Source organism: Epinephelus fuscoguttatus, linkage group LG19 (assembly GCF_011397635.1).
Source record: "Epinephelus fuscoguttatus linkage group LG19, E.fuscoguttatus.final_Chr_v1".
In the NCBI taxonomy this organism is placed as follows: domain Eukaryota; kingdom Metazoa; phylum Chordata; class Actinopteri; order Perciformes; family Serranidae; genus Epinephelus; species Epinephelus fuscoguttatus.
In genome coordinates this window covers 9,043,113-9,062,329 of record NC_064770.1, presented here as the reverse complement: position 1 = coordinate 9,062,329, position 19,217 = coordinate 9,043,113, and the positions used below count along the sequence as shown (strand labels likewise).

Here is a 19,217-nt window from a genome sequence, read left to right as displayed (position 1 = left end):
TAAGTGACCAATGGGAACAACAGTTTTTGAATTGGTCCACTATTGAGCAAGAGAGCTGCAGCCACGAAACATGCTGCAATGTAACCATTCCATCCATATACATCCACTAAAAGTGCTTGTTTCTGCCACTGATTGGCTCACATATTACTATAAGTGTCCAATAATGGAAAGGATCCTTACAGTGATAAACCTTTTTGTTAAAGAGTAAGATCCTTTATGTTAAACCAGAAACAGCGCCAAAATTTTCACCAAATCACCAAAGCCACCAGTCTCAGTTTTAATAGACTGTAATTTTATCATCATAAAATATACTTCATTCACAGCTGAGAGAAATAAAATGAAACTCATAAAAATGATAAATCACCTTTTTTTTTTTTTTTTTACTGTTCCAACAGTTACCTAGTCTGGTTCGGTTAACTCACCCAGTTAGATGTGAAAATATGCTGGCTCTATGCATGCTAAATGTACTTTTTCTGACACTTAGAATAACAATCTGAGCTAGGCTTTTGTGGTATCACAGTATTACTGTATACCACGGTATTTAGAAATCCCAATGGCATGATTTTCAATACTGTCAAAACTGCAAATACTTATCTTTCCTCTACACTCACTGTATATAGTGTACAGCGCACGCCAGCAGAGGTCAGTCTCTACTGGTGGAAAAAGCAGCTGATAGTAGGTAGTGCCCAGGCCCCCAGGAAAGCAGCTCAACCGCTCAGTGCCGCTGACTATATTGCAGCAAAAAACATCCACAGCAGCTCAAAAAGGATTTTCCCCAAAGACAACCATTGTAAGAGAGAAACCCTAAACCGCTGAAAGGTCACGTATGACTAGGGATGCACCGAAATGAAAATTTGTGGCCGAAGCCGAATATTATTAAACGCTTGGCCGAATACCGAGTACCATATACCGAATATCATTGTTTAGTTTTTCATTAGTTTTTGCAGACGAACCCCCTCCAGATTAGTGTTGTCATGGTACCAAAATTGGGACCCACTGTGCAATACCAGTGAAAATATCATGGTTCTGAGTAGTATCACAATACCACAGCGAAAATGAGGCAGATGTGCCTTTTGTCATTTATAAAAAGATAAATCACTTTTCTATAATACATCAGTGATATTTCAATGGAATAAATTACTTATTGGCTTATTCATACTTCAAAAACAGCATCAATAAGTGATTAACATAGGGGGGATCAAAATAAAATAAATAAATAAAATAAGAATCAACCAGCCACCCTCCTCCCCTTACAGTCCCTTCATAAGTATAGAACAGTCTCTAAAGTGCGGTGAGGTTTGTGGGCCGTGAACGGCTCATTTCTCCTCTGACTGTCTGACCTCTGTCTGTGACCCCCATTCAACCCACAACCGATGGGATTCGCCTTTTGTTTCTGCTGGTGGTTGAAATCTATAGGCTGCTCGCACAGCATGCTGAATGATTTAAGCCTATTTTGCTCGCTCAAAACTATTTTTAGTCGCAAATGCGAGTGCTGTGACGGGCGGATCGCCACACTGCCGACATTTTATTCCGCCTGTCACGGCACGCCGTTTGATTGCGTTAGCAAAACACGCAGCTATTATTCGACCTTCTTTTAACTTATTCCACCGAATACCGAATGTGTGGGGTTTTTTGAAATATTCGGCCGAATATATTCGGTTACCGAATATTCGGTGCATCCCTACTTATGACTCTCTCTATTATAATTTTTTGATCAATGGTGGTTTTATATTTGTAAAACTTTCCTTGAGTCAAGAAAAGTGATTTAATAATCCGTGATGTCATCACAGTGTACAGTCTTTAAGTCAAACGGGAACTCGCAGGTGAGGCCAGCGAGGGAAACACTACTGCGTATACACAGTCGGCTGCATACTACAGAAGCAAACCTGGATGCTAGAAACTTTTTGGCATATGGTTAAGCGCCATCTTGGGGTCCAGTATCTAGTTAGTATGATAACCTATGGTTGCACTGTATCAAGGTATCAAGGTATGACAAAACAGATACTGCCCAAGCCAAATCTGAGCCTGTCAGGGGCAAAAACAAGCAGTTTTAGTTGACGTAAATTGATAGTGCATAATTGCCCCAAGTAATTACACTGCAACCTGTTTCAACTCTACCGGCACAAAACTGGACCAATTTCAAATACTATTGATCCCATTAGTCACTAAGGGCCTGTGTTTTTGTGTGGCCGCTCAGAGGGCTTTTAGTAGAAAATCTCATAACCTTTCAGAAAAGATGCTGGTGAAGTCACTGCCGCTTCTTTAGCTAGGTTACTGTCTACTGTCACAACAAAGACAGAAAAACCCACCTGTGAGAGATGTGCAGGCGGACACTGGATGTCGACGAGTGTTATGCTTTTATTCACAGTACTCACCGTAAGTTTGTTGTTAACTGTATAGTCAACCATTTGTGAAAGTAGTGTTACGTTAGCCACCTAGCTGATGTTAATGTCAAGTTATGGTTGTCATAGGAACAAAACCCATGCATAGGGCGTCTTTAAAAAAAAGTAGTGGAAATGCTTTCAATGAAGTGCTGGGATGAAGTGCTCCCCAGCACAACACTTTGCCAAAAAAAAAAAAAGCTATGTGGACACAAACCCTAAGACACAGAATAAGAGGCACAATGTTGAAAAACACCAAAGCTACCCTTTAAATGATTATACGTTTTTATCCTTATGTATTGAAGAGTTAAATTGGGTTTTGAGTGGTCTTGTGTTAAGATCTGAAAGTGGATGAACATGTAAGTGTGAGTAAAAACAGCCACGGGTGCTTGTGTCCAGCTACACCTCCGTTATTTCACAGTTGATGTGTTATCTTGGTATAATGAAGAGTCTGTACTGTTTATAAATGGCACAAACAAGTGTTTACGTGTAAACTAAAGCAGAGGTATAACTCTAAGAGACAAAGTTTCCCCAAAACAACTAATTATTTGACATTTTAGATTTTTACCCTGTGCATTGAAAGTTGCCTGTACAAACTTGAACGTCCAAGGCCAGTATGGTGTTTCTCACTCCTCAAAAGTGTGTTTTTGTCTGTAACAACTTGCAAAAGTAGCAAATAGCCTGTGACCTTCGCTAACACACCACAAAACATCACCATCACCTGCCTTCCCACCTGTTACCTCCACCTTCCCAACCAACCCTCCACTGTATCATACTCTGCTTTAATCAATCTTTGAATCTTCTCCTAGGCTTTTACCTTCTCTCCAGGCTGGTTTCTGCTCTTAAGCCATCATTTGGAAAATTGTAGTAAAAAAAAAAAAAAAAAAAAAAAAAAAGGGGGGGAGTCTACAGAAAGTTAATAGTGGTCTTCTAGTTCGAGGAAAGAATGATTGAAAGTATTAATCATTTGGGCGATCATGAGAAAAGCCTCAAAGAACACCTGTTATGGGATTGCTACAGGAGTAAAGGTTGTCTGAGACCTACAAAATACCCAACACACATCCAGGGGTCAAAGGTGTTAATGTTTGGGTCGATTAATTGACACAAAACCAAGTTATATGACGAAATACAATGGGTACATTTAAGTCACTTAGAGACTTGACAGAACTTCAGAGTATAAATGGCAAAGTTCAAAAGCTTGTGAACTAGTATTGACAAGGTCTTTAAACTGGCCTCTTGTCCTCAAGGTATACTCAAAATTAAGTAGGGGTTCAGTATCTCAAGTGCCAACTGAAAAGGGGTGGGTTTAAGTGAGAGACTGTGAGAGTGAAGGTTTCCCACAACCCATTGAGAGAAATCGCTGTCAGCACCAACCTTCAATGCGTGTCGTTTCTCTCTTCCTCCTCATCAGAATGGGCGATCGTGGAGGATTCAATAAGTTTGGTGGTAAGTGACAAATAAAACACTTGAGAAAAAAGGTTTGTTGAGTTTGAGGAGTCAAAGTTAAAAGAGGGGCAGATGAGTTTACTTAAAGCATGAAACGGCTGTGTGGTTTTTGAAGTAATGTAGTACTCGAAAATGGAAAATTTATACAACTGTACCGATTAGTAAAGAGTAGTGTAAACTAGGGCTGCAACTAAGTATTATTTTTATTGTTGATTAATCTGTTGATTATTTTCTTGATTAATCAATTAGTTGTTTGATCTATAAAATGTCAGAAAATGGCCCAAGTTGACATCCTCAAATGTCTTGTTTTGTCCACAACCCAGAGATATTCAGTTTGTCATAAAGCGGTAAAGAAACCAGGAAATGTTCACATCTAAGAAGATGGAATCAGAGATTTTTATTCCTTTTGAAAAATTACTCAAATGATTATTCAATTATTAAATTAGATGTCGTATACTTAAAAAGTTGACAACTAATCGATTAATCGTTGCAGCTCTAGTGTAAACAGATAATAGTGTTATTTACGTGTAGCATATTGAGATTTCCTGCTTTTGGAAAAACATAAAAATTACAGGGGAGCTCAAACTTATTATTTAGACTTTCATGTTATTTTAACTTAATATGCTACATAGGTAGAGTGTGGTGCATAATGTTTTCCATAGAACTGCCTCACAGGTAAGAAACCTTGGTGTGCTCAGGTGTGAATAATAATCTCAAGTGTTGCAAGTGAACTATATGCAGTGATTGAAAATGTCCAGCAGGGGGAGTAAAATGGTGCATTATGGCTGTACATGTAGTTCCTCTGGTAGTTGTTGCAGCTTTGGTGTTGGAATATTGATGGTGTTTGAATCTGATGGATGGGTGTTCAGAGTTCTAGTCAGGTCTTTGAGTCATGAAAGTTTAAGACATGCCGTGCTTGATGGGGTAGTGTGTCAGAAACAACAAAAGAAACTTTGCCTCATACCAGAAGGATGGACGCTTTTAGTTCGACTTGAGGGTTGAATGGTAAAAACTGGCTTTACTGCCCCACTGTGGAATGTTATCAAGCATCAGTAACATGATATGCTACATGGCAGGCTGCAAATTGAAGAGACGTTTCTGGTTTCTCAATAACGTGTGTAATCCATTTGGAACAATAGACCAGGTGGTACTAAATGCTCACTCAACTCCCTCTATTGTATACACAAACCACATCCCAGGGTTGTTAATTACACATTTAGTTTAATTATTATAATTTTTGTGATAGATTTACTGTTTGAAAGATTTTGTTTGTGACTAAAGGCTCACTTTCAGGGCTGTTGTGGGGACAGAGAGATACTTGACATTTACATTGTTCAGCTTTTGGTTGTTTTTTTTATTATTTCAGATTTTTGAAAATTATAATAGGGTAGAGCTGATGCAAGTGTACAAGTGTTGTCAGTGACTTTTAAAATAGCTATGTTTATGGTGATAACATGATGCGTTCATCGATCAAAATTACAGTGTTTTCCAAAAGCAGTGTGTTTTGTGTGCTTTTGTGCTTACTTATAAATATCTAAGTAGTACACGTCATTGATTATGTAATATCAATAATATTGTAGTACAAAAGCAGTAGGATCAAGAGTTGGAAACAAAATCTGTGCAGTTGACATTTAATATACTGCACAAGCCATGTTGAGTCAAAGGTGTTATTTGTTACATGCACAAAAAATATGTGTAGTGAATAAGAATTAGAATAAGAGTAGAAATAAGGATGTGGGGGGAAAAAAAGGAAGTATGAACAATAAAAATTCAATTAAGTTGTAATTCCACTGTTTGGCTACTATGAGAATTGGCCTCAAAGCCTAGTGCACTTCTGGAGCCCTGGTGGCAACAGGGGAGTTTACGCCTCGTTACCACGTAGCTCTATGTATGTATGCAGGTGAACTAGAAGTCCAGTCAAACTCTTTGATCTCTGATGTGTTTTCGGAACTCTTTCTTCTCTTTTATTTTGTCTTGAGTAAAGCCTTGCGCGGGACTGTTTCCTAATTCTGCTCCTGCCCATTGCTGCTGGATTTCTGACCATTACTGTCTGCTCCCACAGAGTATGTTTTTTTTTTTTGTTTCTTTTTTTTAAAAAAAGATTTTTTTGGGGGGCATTTTTGCCTTCAATGGACAGGACAGTTAAGTGTGAAAAGGGGGGGGAGAGAAAGAGAGAGAGAAAGAGAGAGACATGCAGCAAGGGGCCACAGGCTGGACTCGAACCCGGGCCGTTGCGGCAACAGCCTTGTACATGGGGCGCCTGCTCTACCACTAAGCCACCGACGCCCCTAGAGTATGTTAACTATTCCCACCTACCCATTACTGCAGGGTGTGTGTCAGCTCCCGTCCACACCCCCAAACATTAGATTGCCCGCACAATAGATTGTGTCTTCTCCTATCCTATAGGGAGAACACGTTATATTACTGTGGTATTAAGAAAGATCTGCTCACCTGTCAATAATAAGTAGCATATAGCATTATATTGTAGTGCACAAATATATTTGTAAAAACAGTTACGCTGGTGTTTCAATTAGTGTTATTGTTATATGTAATAATCCTAATAAATTTCCTCCAGTTGTTCAACTTGCTTTGCTTTTCTTTTGTATTATAATCTATTATAATGTCCAGCTTTTACCTTCATTTCCACTTTACTTGTTGACGTCCCCGTCCTTCATGGTAATTAATCTGCGGAACCCGCATGTATTTTTTTGACAGCTTTGTCCCACCCACAACAAAGACAAAATAGAATAGAACAGAACGACCTTTATTGTCATCATTCAATATGTGTATGACAAAAACCACACGTTCCCACATGATTTGATTGGGTCCTGTGGGAACCCAGTCCTGATGCAGTCCTCTAGCCTTGATTACTTTTGTGGCAGATTTCAGACAGATTGTATGCACTGTACCACAGAACGTTTGCATAAAAACATGAGCTAACAGACTGATTAATGTGATAGAGCTCTTTTTATACATTTTTTTCATTTGAAAAGTTTGACAGCATGTTTAACTAGCTAACATTCATAACCTGCTAGCTGTATTACATATAGAGTGTGTGCATAGTGGAGAAATGGCTACACGTTTGGTAGGCAAACCCCTCCACTTATGTGTCACCATACATTATTGGCCCTCTTTTGTCTCTGTGCTGCTCCAAGTGAATACTCTGCAAGATTGGATGGCAAAAAAACACTCAAAATTAACTTTCCTGCCATTTCTGCGGTAGTGTGTCTGTCCAACCACAAAGAGATGCATTTCCTGGCGTTGAACACAAGGGGCGTTCTCCATGTATTCTACAAGAAATACAAACACAAAACAAAACTGTGTGGAAATGAGGTGCAGGTTCGTATGCATTTTTTAATCCTTCATCCAATAAAAATTGTTACGCACAGAAACCTTGCACACTGAGTCTGGTGCGTTTAGTTGTTCTACTCAATGCGAAGATTCGCAATACGGGGCAAACTTATATTTCCTACTTCTCCACTAGAGGTACCTCCCTGGCTTTCGCCACTCTGTCCTCATGACTTGCATGTGGCACCGCAGCTACCTGATGGGGCTGAGCTGTCCTTCCTCTCTGTCTCCACACTGTTGCTCTCTGTCTCTCCGTCTGTGTGCAGTCTTCATCTTCTGTGACATCCTCCTCCTCGTCTTTATTATCCTCCTGAATATTACTATCTGACCTGTTGAAAGTATGCAAGCTGAGTTATGAAATGGTATTGTGCACTCGTTCTTCTATCTTGTTGCAGATGTACCACAGGTTAAGCCACATTTTCTTCACGGTTTCTTGGTCAAACAACTCTTAAAAGGCTTTTGATCGATGTGAAATGACACAGAAAAACAGACCTGTTTAGAAAACTTTGACGGACAAACACGTCTGTGTGTAAACATCGGCACAAGGTGAGGTTGTAGTTAGTTTTCACTGTGCAACAATTTTGGATGAAAAATACAGACATAGAGTGTGAAGGTCTTAACAGCGTAGAAGTGTAGAGGATAGACTATTCTGTTGCTGGGGTGGTGAGGATCATTCATAATCCTAGTTGCTTGGTTCCACACATAGTCTAGAAATCCTCAGAGTGTAGCTCCTAGGGTCCACTACTCTGTGTAGAGCTGTAGGGGCAGAGCAGTTCCCAGACCAGATGGTGCTGAGAGACTTAAGCTCGTCTTACCATAGATATAAACATGAATCTCAAAAAACATTTCTTATAAAAAGCTACAACAGAAAAGAAATAAAGCCATGTTGCCAGAAGAATAAAAACGCTTTACGAAGTTGGTTGCTGCAGTGTAAAGTATTTGTTCAAATTTCAGGGGGAAGATGCCATTTTAAAGAGAGTTCCACATACATATAGATAGATAGATTGTTGATTTGAAATAAATAATTGTCCTTTACAGTTCCTTAAAATACATATTATATATACATACATAAAATACTTACAAATTAATTGGAAAGCATTTCACCAATTTCTTTACCCCTTAGTTGTCATACTGTGTCTTTTATGTACAGCTGTTGTACATAAAATTTTTATTTTACCACTCTGCCCCAAGTGAAATTGAGACTTCAGATCTAAGGGCATTCAGCCAAATTAAAGTTTTACTTCTGATACCTGTACACATGAGTCATGGTGACATGGCGTTTTCATGGAAAAGGTGTGTCACTTATAAAAGGAAGCTCTTTTTTTTTTTTTTCCTTTTTCTGTCACGAGGAATGAGTCACCTTCCTGTTGTGCCTAGATGAGAGCAGTCTGGTCAGGTAACTGAGAGATAATCATCAAAGTAAACAAGATTCATCAGTCAGGAGTTTGATAATCTCTGTGTTGATGCGAAGAAGGGTTCGCCTGGTTTCACAGTCACTTCTTGACAGATTTTAAGTAGTTCAAATGTTGTGCCAATGAAAGGGGTTTGGCTCTGGCTTCTCATAACAATGCAACGATTGTTTTTAAGAGGGAACATTTTAGCTCCAGAAGCTCTGGTAAATCAAGCTGCTAATGACGCAGATTCCAGTCCGTCTTCCAAAAGGTGACAGGACTTTAATCTTCAACATTGGAAGTTGGGTTTTAAGTTGGTGTTCTTAACTGTTGAACTAACTTACAAAACACTTTGGAATCTGTCTCTGAATGACAAACAAGGTGTTCTTACTCTCAAGATAACTGTTGGGGTTATTTGAAGGACTCCTTTGTTAAGATGTGTGAAAACTAAAGTAGACAAAGAATGAAATGAGTAAATGACATGGATTACTGTGTCAGTTGAAGGTGTACATACTCAAAAAAGGGATTGTGTTGCAATGTGTTTGAACTGGCTCCAAGAGTTGCTAATGTTTGTGTGAAGGAAATGATTTATAGTGTATTAACAAATGCATCAACTCAAATGCATTGACTTGTGGACTGTTTTAAACATCAAATCCAAGAGCACGACCTGTGTGGCTCTGCGTGAAGTGTCAGAATTACACATGTTGCGTTTACTTGTTGGATCAACAAACCAACCCAATGAAATGGTATACTGTGAGAAGCATGGTGGTTATTCCAAGTGTGGTGGTCATTCCGATGCACAAAATCAACTTGAAGGCAGTATCTTAACAATGTGTGCAATCTTGTTTCGCACACGTGTTTGTGGAACTTAAAGCTAACATCAGTGGCTCATTGTCCTCTGCGTACAAGTGCAGTGTGGTAATCCTGAGAGATGGTATGAAATGATGACATGGTTGAATAACAGGATGGCAAAATGCGTGTTTTGTTTTTTGACAAATATACAGACTGTCATGGTAAGGCTCTTAGATCATATCTCCACACATAGAGTGACTTGAAGTGGGATTGAGGAGAGAACATAAAATAAAGGACTGACACTGTATGTGAGGTGTTTGTGTGTGGTTTATTGTTTGTTCTTTTCCACAACTAATTTATGTTTTTTTTGCCCTCTCAAGGACCAAGAGAACCAGGACATGGACATGGAGGACCCGGTTTCAGTAAGTTTTGTGTAATTTTGTTTTTGCACACTGTCAGCACTGGACATTTCACAATCAATCACATGACTTCAACAACTACTGGTCACATTTTTGTCAAATTTGCCATGGATATTACTACCTTAAGAAGTGTTTCCTTTACCCCCTCCCATGGACAATAATGGATGGTAAAAAATGGATGGTCTCTTCCCCCCTCACATAGATACTACCAAAAGAGGTGTTTTCTTGACCCTCTCCCATGGATAATAATTGCCAAGAACAGATGTTTTCTTGACCCCCTACCATTGATATTAATTTTGCAAAAGATACATTTTTGCCAGCCTCCTCTACATTTAGATAGTTGTCCTTGTCCCAGTACTGACGAGGTATCTTGATAACAAATCATTCATAAGCTTTTACTGATCTTTCCTCTAGCTAGTGAGTTAGAGACTAGCTACTGAGGACAAGCAGTAGGGGTGTGATGTATACTGCTGTGTTAGCCTCTTATTGCTTTCTTAACATCTCCTCCCGTTATCTCCCAACAGTGCAGGACCAGGATAACTCTGATAATAACACCATCTTCGTACAAGGCCTGGGTGACGACTACACTGTTGAGTCAGTGGCAGACTTTTTTAAGCAGATTGGGATCATTAAGGTACTGTAGCTCTTCAGTGCTAATAACGTGAAAACCCCTGCCTCTTGTATCATATGGGTTATTAAATATATATGCTCAATACAAATGACACATACGCAACTGTTTCATCTTTCAGTAGAAAGGTATATAACTTCACACCACTCCTAAAAGCAGCAGCCCTCGCTGTATGATTCTTTACTGTGACCTTGTCTGCTACTAGCAGGAAATGTCTGCTGTTAGGTAACTTTTTGTGTGCTCGTTTACTGTCTGTATATGAAAATACATAGGTTCCATCCGCATAGTTCCTACTTGGTGCATGTCTACAAACTGTATGATTGCCCTGCATTGTGGAAACAGAAAAAAATGCAAAGTGAACTTGCTTGTCTAACCAATATTGTGTGGTAGGCCGCATATAAAGCAGCAGGCCACAGTTGGCCCCTGTGCCAGATGTGCCTGGCTTACAGTTACAGACTGTAAATGTGTTCAGTCTGAATTTTGTTTTAAAAATGAACTTTTTTTTTCATTAACATTTGATGTTGATTTTGAACAAATTTGAAGAAAGGAGGTACCACACATAAGAACTTCTTAAAATAAAAGCTCAAATTGCAGCATCACAACTATTTACTAATTTGGGTCTTTAAATTCAGATAAACTACATCCAGGGAAGTGTAGTTGATCAAATTTAGTCTCACCACCAGACGATCAGAGATCTCCGCCTTCTGATAGTCTGGGGGACACTCCTTTCTAAAGTGTGTTTAACACACTGGAGAAAATGGCCGGCAACAAAGCAACGCCTCTTACATTTTTGAAAAGGACACGCCCTCCCTGAAATGTGCGCTCCCCCTTTTCTCGTCCGCAAGGAAACAAACACACAGAGAGCTTGAAAATGGACGCCGAGAGATTTAACTCCGTTTTATCAAAAGTGTGCTCAGTCCACAAGATTGTGGAAATGAAGGGCTTACAGTGACTTTGTTTAAAACTTTTAACACAGTCGGACTATGTTTACGAGCACAAGAGTTCAGCGAGCCACCGAAGGACCGCCCTGCAGATTTACTATTGGTTCTGCAACGTAGGGAGTTTTTTTAAACTCTGAAATTGTATCCGCCCATCTAAACACAAAATCAGGGAGAAAGTCATCAGTCTTTAGTTAAGCAAAGTGTCTAAAGACTAAAGTCTAGATCAGATTCGACTTCAAAAATTAATGGAAAGTACAAAATCAGATTTTCTACTATCAAATTTGACACAATTCCTCCTGACACAAATAATTCACACCTTTTTGCAACTGGATCATTTATTTTTGTCTCTAAATTGCTATCAAAGCTATCAAGTGAATCTAATTAAATCACTACTTGACCCTGTCTCCTTCTGTCCATCCTCTTAGGTCAACAAGAAGACAGGCCTGCCCATGATCAACCTGTACACAGACAGAGAGACAGGGAAGCTGAAGGGGGAGGCCACTGTGTCTTTTGATGACCCTCCCTCAGCTAAGGCTGCCATCGACTGGTTTGACGGTGAGTTGGTCATCTTCATTATGGCTCACTCATAACTCTTAGTTTGAGCTCCCTGAAAGTCAAACAAGATTATATTTCCAAGTTTGCAGAATGTAATGGAGGAAGTGTACTCAGCAAAACTGTGGTTGAAATATAAGCATGTGGAACATACTGAGCATAGTGAACAACAAAGAAGTGTAGTGTGCAGCGAGACTGGTTTAAAAAGTTTAGTTTGGGGTATTTTGATACTTTTTTCCCTCCACCTTAGAAACTGACTGCTGTTGGAATCTGTTATACATGAAATAAAGGTGATTGCAGGGGCCATGTGCGTTAAAGGCGATACAAAAATTTAACAGTCATGTTTTCATTTTTGTTGTATTGTGTTAAATTCTTTGCTTCATCCATCGTGTGATTCATAGTAAAGCACATTTATTTCTTGCCTCAGCTTCTTATGATCTTTGGTGTCTCTTTCCTCGACAGGTAAGGACTTCAATGGAAATCCTATTAAGGTGACTTTTGCCACCCGCAGAGCTGACTTTGGTGGCCGAGGTGGCATGAGGGGAGGCCGAGGGCGAGGAGGTGAGCCTGTCTTTATGCCTCCATGCCAGCGGTAGCAGTGGCTGGAGGTGTTACGTTATTGGGTTGTCTGTCCGTCTGTACATCTCATTCTTGTGAGTGTGATATCTCAAGAACACCTTGAGGGAATTCCTTCAAATTTGGCACAAATGTCCACTTTGACTCAACGATGAATTGACTAGTTTTTGGTGTTCAAGGGTCAAACATCAAGGTCACCATGACCTTGCATCCATCTCATTCTTGTGAATGCAAAATCTCAAGAACAGCTTGAGGGAATTTCTTCAAATTGGGCACAAACACCTACTTGGATTTAATGGTGAAGTGATTGGATTTTGGTGGTCAAAGGTCAAGGTCAGTGTGACCTTGCTCCTGTCTTATTCTCATGAGCCTGATATCAACACCTCAAGGGAATTTCTTCATATTTGATACAACATCCACTTGGACTGAGGAATAAACCGATTAAAATGTGGTGGTTAAAGGTCAAAGGTCCTCACAATACTTGTCTTTGGCCATAACTCAAAAAGGTTTATGCTAATCATGACAAACCATCACACAAATGTTTAACAAGATATAATGATGAAAAGCTCAAAGGTCAACTTCACTTTTCTGGCCATTAGTTAATGTCATAACTCAGGAACAAAAGGGGAGACATTTGGTCAGATATTTAATTGGTGACACTAATCTTGGGTGTCGACTTTGAAACTTTGCTGATTGTATAGATCTCCTGTGTGTGAAGCATCCATGCTTTCACAGACATGGATGCAATGCCGAGGCATACATCTGTGGTGCAGTAGTTTTAGTTTAAAATTAAACTTAGTTTTTGAAGGATAGCATTTTGTTCATTCTTGACCTTGTAAACAGCAGTTTGTAAAACCATCTCACCACGAGGTTTTGCTCTCCATCTATCAAGCCACCAAGTTTCTTACAGTTGTAATTTTTCCAAGCACTTTCAGGACTTCTCATCCATGTTGTCTTAACATTTAAGGTTCAGAATTTCATTCTTGACCTTGAACACTGTAGATGACAAAACATTCTCACCAGAAGGTCCATGTTGTAGCTGAACTTTCAGGTCTCAGTCTTTTCTAAAACCTTTTCCTTATTGCTGTTTTTTACATTTACAATACCATTGCCTACCAATACCTGTTTGCAGTCACAAGTCTGTCTTAAAACCACATGTTAAAGCCACTACAAGGAACTTTTAACAGGATATGCAAAAGTCTCTCGTTTCTGCTGATGTCTGTGCGTGACCTACTGTACAACAGCAAATGAGACCATCGGTGTGAAGATACGCTATTTCTATATAGTGTATATCCATACCTTTAGGAAACTGTCTATGGGTCTGTCCCAGGTCGCTTCCAGGACGAAATGATTTACGGCACTCAGACAGCACACGTCATCTTACCTAGCTGCTTACATTTGACTAGTAGTGAAATGAAATAGTGACTCTTATAAATAGTCGCTATTCTCCTCGACCCGATGTCCGTGGGGAGTTAAAATAGCAGCAATCATCGGGTAAAAGTTCTGTGAAAGCACTGGACTCACCAACAGTCAGCCACGTCTCAGTCACACAGAGAAAATCCAATCCTCGGGAAGTCAGGAAATCCTTCAGGATAAACATTTTGTTCGCTAGCGATCTAGCATTTACCAGCCCAATCCTGGCAGGAGCCGGCGAGTCCACGGCTTTAACTGTCCGGGGAGCCACATGCAGAGGCCGCAGGTTGCGCAGATTCACCCCGCGCCAGCGGGGATGAGGAGAGCAGGGGCCACAGGGCACCTCATCCGGGCCCACGACAAGTACCAGCCAGGCGTCGACAGGGTCCAGCGAGTGCCGAGAAATAAAGAGGCGAGGCACCGCTTCATACTCAGTCCAAGAAGCCGTGGAAGTGCTCGCCAAACAGGCCTTCAGCCTTACCAGCTGACCGCTGCGTTTACCCCGGCGGCAGTGGCGCTTACGCCGGAGAGGTGGAGCTGGGGCGCGGCAGAGGTGAGCTGGGATCCCCGATAGAAGTGGGGACAAAGTTTTCCCGTCTTGTTGTTTCATTCATCCCCAAAACAAACACATGCGCGAGCCAGGTATGCGCTAGAGCTCATGGGAAATGCAGGCTTCATTCCGGCAAAACACTACCGCTTTTGTCCACAGGGTCGCCAAAATCAACTCGAAATGAAAGTTCCTTGTAGGGGCTTTAAGGTTATTTTACAGCTGAAAATATGAAGAATAAAGGTAGTCATTAAACTTAAGCACCTGTAAGGTGAAACAAACACTTATAAGGATAAATCCTGGGAAGGCATCACCAGTCACAGAAGATCTGACTGGTTTGGTTCTTGGTTCCATGTAGGGCCAATGGGCCGTGGTGGATTTGGAGGAGGTCGTGGTGGAGGTTTCCCAGGAGGCAATGGAGGCAATGGGGGGAGTGGAGGAGGAGGAGGAGGAGGTGGTGGAGGACAACAGAGAGCTGGAGACTGGAAGTGTTCAAACCCGTGAGTCAGGATTTGGTGATTCCACTTTTGTCTTTTAAAGGGATCTGGATAGAATTTTTTTTTACAGCTTTCATGCTATAAAATAATGTTTTAATTTGTGTCGACTTTTTGTGTTCATTATTCATAAGATGACTTTAGACAAATACTGTAAGATTAGTTTTACTGCTTTGATGTAGTATATATACTTCATACAGATAGATCTCAAACAAAAATATGATTTTAAGATAATTTTCAGTTAATTGTGCAAAAACCATGAAGAATGCATGACAGAGGTACAAACATAATTGATATGTTGTGGTAATTCATTGAGTTCTGTCCTTAATGCACATTTCTCTTCAGCAACTGTGGCAACCTGAACTTCTCGTGGCGTAATGAGTGTAACCAGTGCAAGGCCCCGAAACCTGAGGACGCTGGTGGGATGTCCCCAATGGAAAGAGGTTAGAACTCCGCAATCATTTTATGGTAGTCTGTCATTGGATGTAGATTGATTTTGTTTTTTACTTAAGTGTTTATTCACTCAAGTTAGATGAAAGCATATTTTCTTCCTTGCTTACTCTGGGCATTGATCAGTCATGCAGATAGTTTTGGGGTCATTCGTCCAGGTTTTGAGACTTTCATTGAAACCACTTTCTAACAGAGAAACAATCCTTACAAAAGCAGTTCTGTTTTCATTATTGGATCAGTAATTGATAACAAAGAGACATTATTTTACTTTGTCATTGCTTCTTTTAAAGCTTTGTTAGGACTTACTCCAATAAAAACAACTTGCAACCTGTAATAGAGAAATGTGTAATTACTGTGAGTCAGTAATAAACAGTGTGCTTTTGAACATGGTGGCAGTTTACTCTATACTGTCTCACTGCAGGACAAATTTATCTTCAGTGTCATTGCTCAGCTTTGGGTCAAATGTAGTAAAGGTGACACTTCCTGTCTTTTTTACAAATTGTTACTGATTTGCTTGTTCTGCTGTCAGGAGGTTACGGAGGTGAGCGCAGAGGGGGCTTTGATCGAGGTGGCTTCAGGGGTCGAGGTGGTGACCGTGGGGGTTTCAGAGGGGGCAGAGGAGGTGACCGGGGAGGATACGGCCCTGGGAAGATGGACGCAAGGTCAGATATACTCTGAATGACATTGACAGAATGACACTTTTTATTAAAAGTGTTCTACCATCAAAGGTCCACTGTAGTGTTTTCCACATATTGGCTATACTTTGGCAGCACACCAAAGTATTTTCGTCTTTAAACAATACTTTATTATTACATTTATTTGAAGAATGAAACAGGTTTTGGTCAGTATTAATAGTTCCTCCTGTCCACACTGGTTGTAAAGAGATCTGTTTGTAAAAGGCACATTAGTCAGGATTGTCAGTTGCTGTTTTCAGAGACGCTCACCAGCAAAAACCCGACCAGATTCAATCATGTGGCGTGGCTCTTAAATGCCTGCTGCTTAGAGTCTGGCACCTGCTTGCTACCTTTTTATGAAGCCTATGCTGTGAGAATACATGCCCATAAACGCCCTGATCGCAGAAAATAAGAAGACAATCATTAAATCCAGGCAGAGGGCAGACACACACTTCTAGTGGGTTGTAAGTGATGATTGAGAGGGATTTTTCATGTATGAGTCTATACATTGTTTTTGTGAAAGTCCTGCATAGCATATCTCTTATGTGGTTCTAATGTAAGTAATAGAGGACGAAATCCACAGTCCTTTCAGTGAAAAAACGTTCCAAAGTTCAGCTGAAGCTACAGTAATTTGAGGCTTCAGCAGTTTGAATTAGACAAAACAAGTGTCAAAGAGTCCAAAATGGAGGAAGCTATAAACTCTGGAGACTCTCTGGAGCTAACATGCTGTCAGTTAAAACTCTTTCATAACTTTTTATTGAATTACATGGACAGTGCTGAGAAAAAAATGGGAGTAAACAGTCCAGTACAGACAAAATACAAAGCAACCCAGCATGCTTTTGTGTCTAGCGCTAACCTAAAAGTGTTTCCTCTGTGTTAACTTATCAGCTTATTATTTGTGTAACCATCACTGTTCAAACACACACACACACACCTGTTCACCCTGCAGTTTCGGCTCATTGCTTGGATGCTGATTATGTAATATGTGTTGTCATTTCCAGGGGTGACCACAGACAGGATCGGCGGGGCCGTCCCTACTAAATCATCCATGATCAATCTCCAAGAAACAAACCCTCCCCCCTCCCGTCGCAGTGCGAAGACCAGTGTTCAGTGTGTAGAAAATGTGACTATCCTGTTTTTTGTGTGTTTGCTCTTAAACATGTAACTCCACGATCCCTTCCTCTGCTCAGTGGGGCCTTATTTACAAAACAATCTAAAGATAAAATTCCATCGTAAGAAAAAGGAAATCTCCCTTTTTATGGTGTGTATAATCGTGTTCATGTATTACAGCATCATCAGTCCGAATGATTGTGGTAGTTTACTCACGAGCACTATCACTGGACACAAGCTGTCAGAATTGTTTCAGACAAGTCCAGTTAACCACATCATGGGAACTACATAATACCTCTACAGGGAGGTTATGTCTTCAGGCCCAGACACACCAAACCGACTATTGAGAACTAGCGGCAACAAAAGCACAGTGCTGTGTGGCCCAACGTTGCACATGACCACACCACAAAGTCTTCAACTGACAGCCAACCAGCACGTACGTTCTGCACTCCTGTGTGAGGAAATAACTCTCTATAGCAGCAGATGGTGGACGTCCGTAATTGTCATTCAAAAAGGGACAGATGAGAAGACTGTCTTGACACTAGTTAGCCACTTAGCACATAACAGCACGATCCAGTGTTGAAAGAACAGAGCATATTTACAGTGCACCAGTGAACAATAACACAAACCATCACAGAACGTTTCTGCTAAAGAGCTCAATGACAAAATAAAAATAATCTTACTTTATGTAACAAGTTTGTTTTGATCTCTCTCCCTCTTGACTTTAGCTCTTTGTTTACTTTCTTCACTTCTGTTTCACTTTTCTCAATCTGAGCCAAACTGCCAATCAGACTGATTTCATTAATTGACGGGCTCCGTAGTTGCAGACACCGACTCAACATGCTGATTTGCCAAAAAATAAGCTGTGCTGATGAGGGCCAACAGTGTGGGGACACAACAGAGTGACATGGTCAACGGCCCAACATGGACTGATGGAGGAGCATCAGCTTGGTGTGTCAGGGCCTTTAAGTCTCATTTCCTTCACATTTAAAAGATTGAAATTTTAGCCATCAGACAAAAGAACAAATGATTATTAACATTATTATGAATTTATTATGAACTGCTACATTTGCATGACTAAAACAATCTGGCACTTGTATCTTATATCTATTTTCTAAATGAGGTTTGTCAATACAAACATTTACAATTTTATCTAAAAAGAACATCTGGATGATTGAAGCTTGTATTCTAGTTTAGAATTGAAATCAAAGGTGAACGTCAGACATCATCACGACTCTGGCCTGCTGTTCTTAACATAGAGAACAGATTTGCAATGTAATCGGTGCTTATAACTAACTTTTTAGTGCTTTTATCTTTGTTTTCACATTGATGTTTCACTCTGAGGCAACCTGGGGACTTTAAAACCTGTCTGATGGCCCGTGTGGTAATCGTGTGGCTAACACTGTTGCACAGTGCTTATGTGTCAGCAAATGGCTGACGCTTTGGTGATAAGACACTCCTACAGTTGTGTGCTGTGTAGGAAACAATCTAGGAAATCATTTTGCTTTTTACCGTCAGTGATGTCTGTGCAATTTCAGTCACTTGTCATAAACTAATTGAACTCGTCACACTTGTCACATTGAATACCAATTTCATCTGAGATGCCAAAATTACTTTAAGACCTTCAGTTAATTATTATTCACTCTGTGGTTATAAACTTTTTCTAAGTTATTCATGAAAAGTAAAATCCACTTTTGTAAATGAGGCCTCATGTCTGCGGATTTATTTCAGATGTTTTTGTTGACAGTACTCTTACTAGTGTATTTATTGTTTTTCTTAGTTGTTTTTGTAATGTACATGTGCTGGTTTTCAAATGAAAGTGCTGCTAAAACCAAACTATTCATTTGTGGTTCTTACTGTCTTTGACTTGTTTACATCTTGTGCAGCTTTTAAGCATTTACAGAAAGTTTCTGATGAAGCTCAGGTGTCAGAACCTGCAGACATGGTTTAAGAAGAGACATGGCAGCTAAGAACAATGAGTTATTAAGAGCTTGACTGTGAGCATACTGTGTCCTTCAGCCCTCTATCAAACTGCCAAGCATTAAAATCCACATG

The 19,217-nt window shown here is 40.1% G+C and overlaps 1 protein-coding gene and 1 long non-coding RNA gene across 2 annotated transcripts in view; one reads left to right on the top strand and one right to left on the bottom strand.

The window, feature by feature from the left end:
- The window catches only part of fus (FUS RNA binding protein), a 29,036-nt gene extending 10,038 nt beyond the window's left edge, over positions 1-18,998 (top strand). Inside the window, exons 7-15 of the mRNA XM_049561559.1 lie at positions 3,793-3,827; positions 9,739-9,780; positions 10,302-10,411; positions 11,772-11,901; positions 12,361-12,459; positions 14,793-14,934; positions 15,274-15,371; positions 15,908-16,040; positions 17,054-18,998. Coding sequence (XP_049417516.1) covers positions 3,793-3,827; positions 9,739-9,780; positions 10,302-10,411; positions 11,772-11,901; positions 12,361-12,459; positions 14,793-14,934; positions 15,274-15,371; positions 15,908-16,040; positions 17,054-17,093 — 829 coding nt within the window. The 3' untranslated portion in view covers positions 17,094-18,998. The remainder of the gene's footprint in view (positions 1-3,792; positions 3,828-9,738; positions 9,781-10,301; positions 10,412-11,771; positions 11,902-12,360; positions 12,460-14,792; positions 14,935-15,273; positions 15,372-15,907; positions 16,041-17,053) is intronic.
- On the bottom strand, positions 6,571-9,703 carry LOC125879652 (uncharacterized). Its single transcript, XR_007447960.1, has 2 exons — positions 8,257-9,703; positions 6,571-7,504 (listed from the first exon to the last, which is right to left on the bottom strand). It is a non-coding gene; the product is annotated as an uncharacterized LOC125879652 (long non-coding RNA).
- Positions 18,999-19,217: the final 219 nt, after the last annotated feature.